Genomic DNA, 12652 nt, shown 5'->3' with positions numbered 1-12652 from the left:
AAATGCACAGTCGCCCCTCTGGCTCGGAGCGCCTCATATGCTTTCCCGAAATCCATAAAGACTGCATACAACTTCTTTCCCTCCTCTAGAAACTCTTCCACTAAAGACCTAAGGATGAATATCTGATCTACAGAACCTCTTCCCTTCCTAAAACCTCCCTGTTCTTCTCCAACTAATTCCTCTGTTACTTCCCCAACTCTGTCAATAAATATCCTACCACATACTCTTCCTCTTACACTAAAAAGACAAATGCCCCTATGATTACCACATTCTTTTCCCCCTTTTTATTTGTTTCATTCATTCACTCATCATCTAATCCTGTGATGCTCCATGTGGAGCATAGGAGCCTGGGGCTAGGCAAGTTGGTCCTGACATTTAAGATTAGAGTGACCTGCCTCACTCATCCCTGAGTGGCATTACGTGAGCAATAAAACCCAACCACTCCTTGGATATAATCCTGTACAGGCACAATCTGACTGGAGCACCTTAATTACTCACTAAACCACCAGGCACCATAATCTGGTTATATGGTCACCACCCAGCATAGTAAATGGTTTCCTGGTGTACAGGAAACCACTTGGCTTGTTACTCAGTGTAGAGTCATCCATACACAAAGGAAGAGGAAAGAATGAAGGGAAGAAAGACATAAGAAGATGGAAGGAAAGAAGGAAGGATGAAAGGAATGGGCAGTCCCCTGAGAGCAGCTCTATATTGAGTGAGTAAACGGTAAGCTCCCTCACCTACTTTTTATTTGTGCAGGAGAATAATTATACCCGACTTCCAATCCTCCGGGACTCTACCTTCCTCTCAGGTCAATCTTCACATCTGCCATATCCATTCTACTACTGTCTCTCCCCTATGCTTCAGCATTTTACCACACACTTTATCAATTCCTAGGGATTTCCCCATTTTGACTTTCTTCATTCCTTCCACTACTTCCATCCTACTGATCTATTCCTCCCTTCTCACCTCCCTTCATCTCCCACCCACTTATACTCGCATTACTTTCAGTCTATATGTTTAACAGTTCCTTAAAGTGTCCTCTCCATCTGCTCACCTTTTCTTCCTTCTCCTTTATTAATCTACCATTTTCATCTTTCACTCCCCTACTACCTTCTTTATCACCCTGTCTAACTCTCTTTACCTCCTTCCTCAACATTTTCTTACATTCCCTCCAATTTACACTTAAATTCCTTCCACACTCCTCATCAACTCTCTTCTTATTCTCTCTTACTAATCTTTTCACCTCTCTCTTGCTCCCAACAGATAACCCTCTTCCATCTCTCAACTTCCTCCATGTCTCTACTTCCCATCCACTCACTAAATGCTTTCTTCTCTTGTGCCATAGCTGGTCTCATCTCTTTATTCCACAATGCTGTTCCTTGCACCCCCTTTTGTCTTCTCTTCACATCACACACCACCTCACATGCTACAAAGATTTTCTTTGTGAAAATCTTTCACACATCTTCCCCCTCCCCCATCTGCCCCACATCATATTTCCCCATTAGCTCCTCCACTTTCTCTTATATTCTGCCTTTTTTCCATCTTCTTGCAACCCTTCTACCCTTCTTGTATGGACTACTTCCTCAAGTCCTTCCCTCCATCTGTTCACCCATTGGTTTTGTACCTTGACTTTTATCACCACCAAGTGGTGGTCAGAAAGTCCACTCCCACAACCTCTGTTCTTACATCCATTACATACCTTCTCATTCTCTTATCCACACACACGTAATCAATCACTGCCTTCCATTCAATCAGTTCATCACCCACCCTTCTCATCACTCGCTATATATATGTGAGGATCATTTTGGGCCAAGAGAGGGTATTGGCAATCACCAAACCCCTCCCCACACAAATGACCATTAGAGCTCTGCCATTCTCATCCACTTCTGCAGGCACACCCCACTCACCAACTACTCTATCCACCTTCACATTCCCTACTTTTCCATTCATATTTCCAATCAAAAACACTCTCTCATTCCTCTCAAACTTTTCCATGCATGCTTCCACATTTGCCCAGAACTCTTCTTTCACTCTGCTTGCATGTGTTGGCACATACACACACACAACTGCCCACAATTATATTCCTACTTTCAATCTTACCCACACAATCCTTGAACCAACCACTCCATACACTCTTATATTCCCTTTCCTTCTCTTGCACACAACAATACATATACCCCCTTTTGCCCTCTCATTCTCATTATCTTCCACACATATACCCCATCCCTACTCCCACTCTCTCATACTCTCACCTCTCCATGTAGTCTCAGTCGTTCACCTCATCTTTGTTGTTCACCTCAACATTCGCACCCCTTACATTCCAAGTTGCAATTCGTACCATGTCCTTTGTCTGGTCCTTGGTCGCCACCTGTTGGTCTGTCCTAGTTTGAGACATTTTGTTTGTAATTTTAGTTATTTGTTTTCTGGGGAGGGGCACTAACCCTCCGCCAACCCACTTTCTGACATGTGGGGAACTCATGTTGGTTGGTTATAAGGTTACCACCCAGCGTATTAAATGATTTCCTGATTTACAGAAACTCATTTGGCTTGTCACTCAGTGTAGAGTTATCCTGAAATACAGTATCACTACACTGAGTGAGTGGATGATAGACACCCCCACTGACCGTGTTAAATTATGAAAAATAATAAGGATGTTGATAACTGTGATGAATTACAAAAGGATCTGGACAACCAACATAGTTGGAGTCAGATTTGGAAAATGGGCTTCAGTGCAAAAAAGTGCCATATCTTAGACATGAGAAAGAGTGAGAAAAGACCTAGATGGATATATTAATTAAGGCACAGAGATAATCAGGAATGAAAACAAAGGGATGGAATTGGAAGTGACCAGACAGGATAACCCATCACCAGAAATGCATATAAAATGTGTTAATGAGAGGGTGTATGGACTGCTGACAAATATGGGAGTGGCTTTTAGTTACAGGGATGAGATGATGCTGAGAGAGTTGCTAATGTCTATGATAAGACTGAGATTAGAATATGCAGAAGTGATACAGAATCCACATCTGAAAAAACACAATGACAAACTAGAAAAGGTTCAAAGAATGACTACGATGATGATACCCAAGTTGAAAGAGTATTCCTGTGAGGAGAGATTGAAGAAGTTGAATTTACCAAGAGTATGAGAGAGGATATTTGACTATGATGTTCAAAGGTATAAAAGGATTGGAATGGGTGGACAGAGAGAATCTTTTTGTGAGGGATGATAGGAGAACAAGAGGACATGGATTTAATCTGAGAAAAAGATGCCTTAAAGATCCTTTTAAAATTTAGCTTCCCTAGGAGAAGTATAGACATTTGGAACAGCTTATAAGAGTATGTGATGTAAGCAAGGAACATCCATGTGTTTAAAACTAGATTAGATAAAAGCACACATGGAGAAAGGACAATACGAACTCCGCTTAACTCCTGTAAGCTACAACTAGATAAACCTAGGTATGTATGCACACACACACACACACACACACACACACACATACACACAAAATTTTTCTTGACTGCAACATGCAATACACAGCACATGCCACACTAGGATGGAGACACAACATTATGCACTGGCAAATCTATCAGTTTCTTTAACCCATTTGCACCCAGTGTCCTCAGTATAGGACAAAACTGAACATTTTCAAAAGTTAACAAAGAAGGGAACCACAGTGTAGGGACCTAAGAGCTCCGCGACTATGAGCTGATAGACAGAAGGCAGTATGCTTAGTACCCTTCCAGCACAATCTCTCACACGGGAACCCTGGGAGCTAGTGGGTTAACAGGGAACCTATGGGACAACCCCATAGGGGCAGTTGCATACCTGTGGCTGAAAGATCTGCTTAGTCAGACAGACTGGGGTTAAACTACAAAAACAATAAGAAAAACAACATACACATATACAGTATTTCATGACCTCCGTATGCTTTCAATTGCTGATGGATAATTGATACTTTCTAAAAGCCAGTTAAAAAACCAAGTATGCAAATAGAAGGCTTACCAATATCATGAAGGGATGGAACATGAAAGGTGGTACAGTACTTTTCAAAACACACATGAAATTCTTAAAAGATACCAGTTTTCCTTCTTCAGTACTTGATTTCCTCCACGTCCTCCTCCTCCTTTTCCTATGTCTGTCCAGCAGAATCCCATCATGTTATTTCTAACCTCACTACAACAACACAGTGTATTTGTCTATGGATCACAAACCTTAGGTAGCATCTTTGCCAGGTCTACAGCCAGCTCCCAGAGTCCTAGTCTTACTGCACGGTACGTCAAGTAACGAAGTGAGGTTTCCACAACAGACCTAGCCCCACTTGAATCCTGATTGTTATCACTGTCATTACTGCTCTCACCATCACCATCATGGTCTTCCTTGTTTTCATCTTCATTACTTGATGTGACTTTGGAAGCATTTCCATAGCCCAAGAGTTGACCAACAACCACTACCAACTCAAGTTCATGCCCACGTAGCAGCATGGTGAGGGCACCCTGTGAAGAAGAGCCATGTCATTGCAGAAGGAAAGACAATAACATTCAATGAGTATTGAAGATAAGTAGATGAAAATAAAAAAATATACAACAGAAAATGGGCAGATGATAATGGTGAAGTCTGCAACCTCAGAAAAAAAAAAAAAAAGTTCCAAGTACAGTACAATGCAGCTCTAAAATTCTTCAAATGATTCTTGTTTTACTCAGTACCACTCTTTCATACTATACCTATTTATAAAAAAATTTTCCTTCTTCATAACTGACCTGAATATTATCAACAGCCAACAGTGCACATGCTGCCACAATAGGAGACCCATGAAGGAGGTGCCACTGAGCCACCAGCTCAGCACACTCCACTGCTCTGCCTCCCACTACTCCTTCATTGGTCTCTGAGCTGCGTGGAGGCACCTCTGGGGGTGGCCCCTTCAAACTTCTGCTCCGCCCTGTCTTGCTCAGAGCAATACACTCCGAAAATGCCTTGTCCAGGTGACCTGCAAGAGTTTCAGTTCATGTTTGCTTACTTTCCTTAGGAGTAAAAGCTGCAGGAAAGGGAATCAAGCTGGAAGCACAAACAAAAGGATGGGAATTGACAAACGTATCTCAGGAGGATCAATGTTAACAGAAGAAAAAAAAAATCATGTCTTGTAGGATACTTTTGGGGAAAATTTAAGCTGGAGGTTTCAGGGGTGATTATACATACAAACTACCTTTGTTAAATACTGTATGATGGCTACAACAATCCAGCAAATATCACAAACATGGCACCCAATCAGTCATGCACTTAGGTAAATAAATCATCAATACAGTACAGGATTAAAGCTATTATTTTCATGCAGTATGTAAGATTTCATGCTGCATCATAAGATGTACTTGAACTATGGAAATATATACCTGCAGAAGGAGAATGTGGATATTGTTAATATGCAGTTGGTGGTGACATTATGTTAATGTTTCCTATAAATCATTAGAATTCCTTAATTTAAAATTTGCTATTCTCTTAAGCCAACCAACATTGCATTAATAATTACACTTTTGTTTACTTGAAGTTAAAATGGAATGTTATGATATAATAAAATAAAATGCCCTCCTATGTAGGGAATCCTGAGTGAGGTTACTCACTATACTGTATATGCAAAAAGCAGTTACAGTATTATACACTATTAAGCTACAGATAATAATAATTTCTATATTTATGACAAAATATACATGTCATTAAGCAATGATGTGGGTACTTTCCTCTCCCAGTATCATCGTGGAAAAACAGGATCCAAGTACAGTACAGTATCAATTAAAACAGAAAAGTTTCCTCTCCTACTTAACACAGCAACTGATCTAACTACAGTAATCCCTTGATTATCCGATGTAATTGAGCCAAAGGCATATCCGGATTGTGGCTCTGTCCAGATAGTGGACTTCTCCCTTGTCCCCCCTTTGTACATACCCTAACTTTGAAAACCATTTATGTAAAAGGCCACTAAAGTACATTGTACAACACTTATTCCTGGTGTTTTACACTACTCTATCCAGACAAGCAGACCTATAAACCACAGACAAGCAATAATTATGGTCAACCAGGCCCACCAACCACAGGCAAGCGATCACCAAGGCCCTAAAAAAAAAAAAAAAAAAAAAAAAAAAAAAAGCCAGGCGAAACTGTTTGCATGGCCATAATTTCCACCTGGGTGCAAGCAATTTATCCGGAAAAAATGGAAACAAGTGTGAATAATGGTTCTGAACAACTGGATCACAGCATCCAGATAATGGATGGTCTGGATAATGGCCATCTGGATAACTGAGAGTTTACTGCACACTATTTAAGTGTGCAATAATGGTAATGATGAAATATGAAAAATCCTTGTCTGCCCCTTGAAACAAATGATATGTGGGGCCTACAAATCTAGGGAATATCAACCACAAATCATGAAATCCAGGAAATGTAAGGGTAACCATGAAACTCATGAATCATGCATGGTGAGATACTATACACAAAATCTGAGAAACAATTATACTTAAATTATTGTTAAATATGTAGAAAAAAAATCACAATAATCCATTACAGATGCATACTATCACATAAAACCGATGATATAATAAGAATTATTACCAGTATACCTAAATCCAGCAATACTTCCAACAACATGACAACATGGCTAATTAATTCTACCAGGGTGACTGCAAGAAATGTGCTATACCAGTAATGGAAAACCATATGACAGCATTAAATTGCTTCATGCCACTGTCAATGTCACTCTGTTATTTCTTACACCTCTTCCAAACAGAACCCTAAACATCTTCCTAGCCAACAAAATGTAAAACAGTTTACAGTAGTGTTCTCTCTCTCTCTCTCTCTTTCACACACACACACACACACACACACACACACACACACACAATATACACATAACACACAGACAATATAAACAAATCATAACCAGAAGCCATCTCACAATGGGATCTCACCACCTGTGCAGCCAGAAGGTTTTTCCTCGGCATATAATTTTGCACCTCCATTTCAGATTTGATGTAAATTCAAGATGTAAAACACACACAAACAAAGCCAGCCAGTCAACCTCATACCTGAAAACATTACCACTCCACTTACTTTGCAACACTGATGGTAATTGAGCAACCTTATACCTGAAAACATTACCACTCCACTCGCTTTGCAACACTGATGGTAAGTGAGCAGAGTGGTAATGTTTTCAGTTGTGAGGTTGGCTGGCTGGCTTTGATTGTATGTGGGTAAACATGATATCTCATGAATGGCTTGAGCTATCAACGTGAAATTTTCCGGGTATCAAGATACGGCCGAAATCTTGGATGAGTTTCGATAATGGGCTCTCGGGGTCAAGGTCAGGGTCACCAAGGGTCAACTATGGTCCTTCCAATTTATCCAGATCGTTTAGGCGTTGTCCCTCACGGGACTTCCCCTACATGCGACGTTGCCACAGTTTCTACTGGGCCAATTATCGGATTAGAGACAAGGGTTAACCCTCGCTCCCAGCTCTCTCTCTCTCTCTCTCTGCATATAAAATCAACATTCTATGGAGATTTATTTCTATAAAAAGTCAATACAGTTTTATGAATTATTAGAATTTAAGGAAAAGCCTCCTGACTTCGTCTGTCTGTCTCTCTCTGCATATAAAATCTACAGTTTATGGTGATTTATTTCTATAAAAATCTAAATGGTTTTATGAATTATTATAGTTTGTTCTGGTGACTTGTGTAATGCAGGCTTGATTGAAGGAAGAGCAAATTCGTCAGACTGTTACTTCACTCACGTTGGTGGCCTTTGCTGTTCAAGCAACAGCTTTTGAGGGATCAATTATAGGTCCCCTGTTTGCCTTCTCTTCTAAAAAATAATTATTTAAGCTGTAAATAAGTTCTTTTTCTTGACTGTGGAGCAGACGTGGGCGAGTAGTATGGGTAGGAGCTTCCATCTTTGATGGTGGTCAGAGAGGAAATGACCTGCAAATTGACACCTGACCTACCCTCACTGACTCACCTACAAGCGCGACAAAGTTGGAAAGCAACGTTGCGAAGTGTTGAGGTATTTATAAAAAGTCATTGTTATTATTAAAAACAATAGGCATTTTCTTACACTGTATAGCCATATTAGAGAATTTTATATATATATACTGTAAATAAATTTCATTTAAAAGTAGTAAATAGCTGACACGAAACAGAGAGGTGTGTTTTGGTAATGATTCGGCAGCGTCACTCGAAGGGGAACTCCCATGAGGGACAATGCCCATATGATCTGGATAAATTGGAAGGACCATAGTTGACCTTTTGCATCCATTATGATGATCTTGACCTTGACCCTGAGTGCCCATTTTTGAACTCGTCCAAGATTTTGGCCATATCTTGATACCCTGAACGCTTCATGCTGACAGCAATAACTCAAGCTGTTCATGAAATATCTTGTTTACCCACACACAAACAAAGCCAGCCTGCCAACCTCACAACTGAAAACATTATCACTCTGCTCGCTTCGCAATGCGGGTGGTAAATATTATACACAACACACACAAACCACACTCACACAACACAAGCACACTTAAGCCAACTGTACGCCTGCCTAGAGTGACATTCTGCTCAGCTCAAACCATGCCTCACAAGGATTTACTGTGACACTTGTGATGGTGATCATACTTTTCCTTACTGTGCTTTCCAAAACTATACAACAACAGATGGCTCTAACAGAGGTATTAGCATAATGTCATATCCCAGTAATCATAAACATACAACTGTATATAGATTACTTCATTAATACAATGCATGATTTCATTAACATATAAATCAATATGTACTGTACTGTAATATCCATCTGCTCAGACAATGCCATTTCTAACTCTAAATCTCAAAACAGTTACTATCACTGACCAAGCCAAGATATCAAACAGCAAATGAGTTTGCTAAACCAACACTGTGCTACTAAATTACAATGCTGTACTACAAGCCACAAAAGCAAGTGAATGCTAATTATGGCAGCCTAAACATCAGGAAAAACTAATGTGCAGTCAGTGCTCACAAGGACTGGTAACTAGAGTGTTCCAGTGGGATATAGTATGTATGTAAATGTTGCTCACTCCTTCTTTACTCCTTGAAAAGTTGGACACCCAAAGACTACATAAACATTTGCAAAAGCTCTGAAAGATGTACAGTAGTCATACAGAGAATTACAGTGTGCCATTATGATTCAGGTATTAATAGTTGTAATTTATTGACAAATACAGTCAGCTTGCCTATAATGCAGCTAATTCATTAGTAACTTGAACAGCATTGCAGGAATCCACAAATGCTTAGTGGCTCGACAGGGCTGATAAGCACTCGCCCCTCAAGACATAAGCTAACACCAAACTTGATATGGACCTGCTCTGACATACCGGACACACCACAGCAAAATTTCATCTCACTCTGTCCAGCAGTATGACCTGTAGAGCGTTCCCAAAGTCTGGTGAAAAATCAGGCACAAAAATATGCGGAGCTCGTGTGCATCTGACTGCACAGTTATAAGTTACACCATCGTTGTCAGCTCATTGTATCACATCTTTTGCTATATGGCATGTCAAAATCCAAGGGGGACATAAGTGGACAGAAACACACACACACACACACACACACACACACACACACACACACAATGCTTATTCACATGGTATTTTTGATGTTATGAGAGATACAGAGTCTACAGGAAAAATGGCTAATGGTCAGGACCCTCCCCAGAGTCACCCTAAATGAGCCCCCCAAAGCCTGCTCTGACCACCTAAAACTGCATTTAATTGTACCAAAGCAATGGTAAACACAATAACAAACAAACTATATGTAACACGAAGTGTGGCAGTAGACCACACCATTACCCATACCATCACCAAGACTACCATCCCTAATCATCATCTAAATTATACCATCACCCAAACCACACCATCATCCACACCACAGCATCACTTAGATCATCACCCACAGTACACCATCACCCAGACAACACCGTAACCCTACATGATCACCCATGCCATCACCCCACATTATCATCTGCATCACACCATCACCCTACACCAGTGAGCCTCTGAGTGGCCACATGGCCTGGGCTGCGGGAGATCCATCCATCCAGTGATGGATAATGCCATATTTGAGCCAGCAGTCAATGCTGTGTGGGATATAACCGCACTGCGGAAACTCTGGGAACCTGAACAAGTGCCTACTGTGTTGCATATGATCAGTGGTATGGGAGACAGCATTACAGGTAAGCTGACTGTAGTAATTAACCCATTACCAAATAATACACCACACAAGTTTTTTCTCATCCTGTTGTGTATTTAACAATCTATTAGGTACTTAGCTTCCATTACCAAACAACTATGTATTCTGCTTTGAATACATTATAAATAATAACATAACATCTACCTCATTATTTATTTCTAGAGACTCATTCAATCATTTCACATAGCTTTAGGGAACATTATTATATCTCAGGAGCCAAATGAAGTTACCCCACCAGCTAAATACAAGCAAACATAAAACACAGTCTTGTATTGGTGGTCCCCCTCATGTTTTTTTAAATACACTTAGGTCAATGAATCACATCATTTCTGTACTGTATGTGTTACAGCGATGTATAACAGTGTAACATTTTCATAAATCATCAAAATTCCACACTACATACTAACACTGCACTGACACCAACACAGTATAATAACGTGAACTGTTTCTTTCAAACATTATCAGTTAAAAACTTATATCCCAAGTGTGTGAAATAATTATTATACACTGTATACTGTATATGAGTATATATATTATTATAGTACAGGTGTACCTCGATATATGATACGCCTAGATGTAATACCCCGGCTTAGCAATGGGAGCAGAAATACCACCATACCCTGCCTAACGATGGCCGAACCCCCAGTTAACGATGGGTTTTGATGTTTTTGACCAATTTTGATGGTATTTTTGACAAACTGTGTTTAAGTTGATTTATAAACTATCTTTAGACTTAGATTAATGTGTTTTAGTCACAGGTGGGGTGAGCATTGTCATTTTGTGGTACCGTTTACTAAGTCTGATTTTTTCGAGACTTATATTTCACGATTTTCAGATTTTATTTGTTGGTTTTAGTGAGTTATTTACAGGTAAGTGTCTTCGGTTAGCTTGTTTTACAGCTGTTGGGCCATTTAGATTGGTTTTAACCCCTAAAAGACGGGCATCAGAATGTTTTGACATACACTCAGGACAGGCATAATTGGTGGGTGCGATATGGTGGGGGATTTGTGGCGGGGAGGTGTGGGGGCATAGGGATTGTGGGGGGTGTGGGGATAGGAACTGGGTGCTTGGGGGAGGTGGGAGGTGGGGGTGGGGGTGGGGGGTGATGGTTGGGGGTGGTAAGTGGGGGGTGGGGAGGAGGGTGGGGGGAAAAGGGTGGGGGTGATGGTGGAGGTTGGAGGGGTGGGGTTGTTTGGGGGGTGTGGAGTTGGGAGGTGGAGGAGGGTAGGGGGTTGGGGGTGCTGGGGATAGCGGGTGGGCAACTGAGGGTGGGGGATAGGGGGTGGTGGGTGGTGGGGTGATGGTGGTAGGGGAATGGTGGGGGGAGTGGTTGGGCATTGGGTGTTGTGGGGGATGGGGATGGGGTTGGGGAGGGTAGGGGTGGTGGGAGGGTGGGAATTAGGGATGGTAGGGGGCAGTTGAGGGTATTGGGGGAATGGTGGGGGGAATTGGGGGGTGATGGGGGTTTGGGGGTTGGGTGGTGGGGGGTGGTGGGGGAAATGCAGGGATCGGGATGGGGGGTGGCGAGTGGTGTGTGGGTGTGGTGGTAGGGGGGTGGGGTGGGTGGGATGGGTTTGGGAGGGTGGGGGGGGCATGACAGCATATGCAGACACCCGTCTTTTTGGCCCTATTATCCTTGGGCAGCATAATGCGGACACCCGTCTTTTTGGCCCTAATGCCCTCGGACAGCATATGCAGACACCAGTCTTTTAGGGGTTAAACTTGTTTTTGGACTCATTTGGGTGGGTTTAGGACTTGGTTGGGGGGGGGGGAACCCAAGGCTAAAAAACGCATCAATATACTTTAAATGTTAAATGTACCCCGAGATACGATACCCCGCTTAACGATGAGTTTTTACTTAACCAACTGCATCGTTAAACCGGGGTATACCTGTATATACTTGTGTGTGAAGCCACAAACTGTGGATTCCAAGGGCTTGAATGATGAGTGAATGGAAGCATGGCTCAATGAATTCGGCAAACTTGGGCTTTCTGGACATTGCTACTCCTCACCCTGCCGTAGGGTGGGAAAGAAGGTACGGATTATATATATATATAAAACAAGTCCCCGGAGTTGTTTCCCCCCAAACTTCAACCTACAGCTGTTCAAGTCCAACTGTTACAGATATTTTATGAATGGAGGACACCAGTAATCTGGTGTATGGATTATTTTTTTTAATTGTTTTTCCTTCCTCTGTTCAGTTATACAGATATGGAGAGAGATATATATATATATATATATATATATATATATATATATATATATATATATATATATATATATATATATATATATATATATATATATATATATATATATATATATATATATATATATATATATATATATATATATATATATATATATATATATATATATATATATATATATA

General features: G+C 40.9%; 1 protein-coding gene across 1 annotated transcript in view; it reads right to left on the bottom strand.

Annotated features, from left to right (window-relative positions):
* The window catches only part of LOC145413442 (WD repeat-containing protein 17-like), a 163212-nt gene that overhangs the window by 56454 nt on the left and 94106 nt on the right, over positions 1–12652 (bottom strand). Inside the window, exons 18-20 of the mRNA XM_080283132.1 lie at positions 4762–4988; positions 4420–4497; positions 4216–4356 (exon numbers count right to left, since the gene is read on the bottom strand). Coding sequence (XP_080139258.1) covers positions 4216–4356; positions 4420–4497; positions 4762–4988 — 446 coding nt within the window. The remainder of the gene's footprint in view (positions 1–4215; positions 4357–4419; positions 4498–4761; positions 4989–12652) is intronic.

Source organism: Coenobita brevimanus, chromosome 96 (genome assembly GCF_032717465.1).
Source record: "Coenobita brevimanus isolate Jiangsu-jjx chromosome 96, ASM3271746v2, whole genome shotgun sequence".
In the NCBI taxonomy this organism is placed as follows: Eukaryota; Metazoa; Arthropoda; class Malacostraca; order Decapoda; family Coenobitidae; genus Coenobita; species Coenobita brevimanus.
The sequence above is the reverse complement of the archived record's forward strand: the minus strand, read 5'-3'. Positions and strand labels throughout refer to the sequence as shown.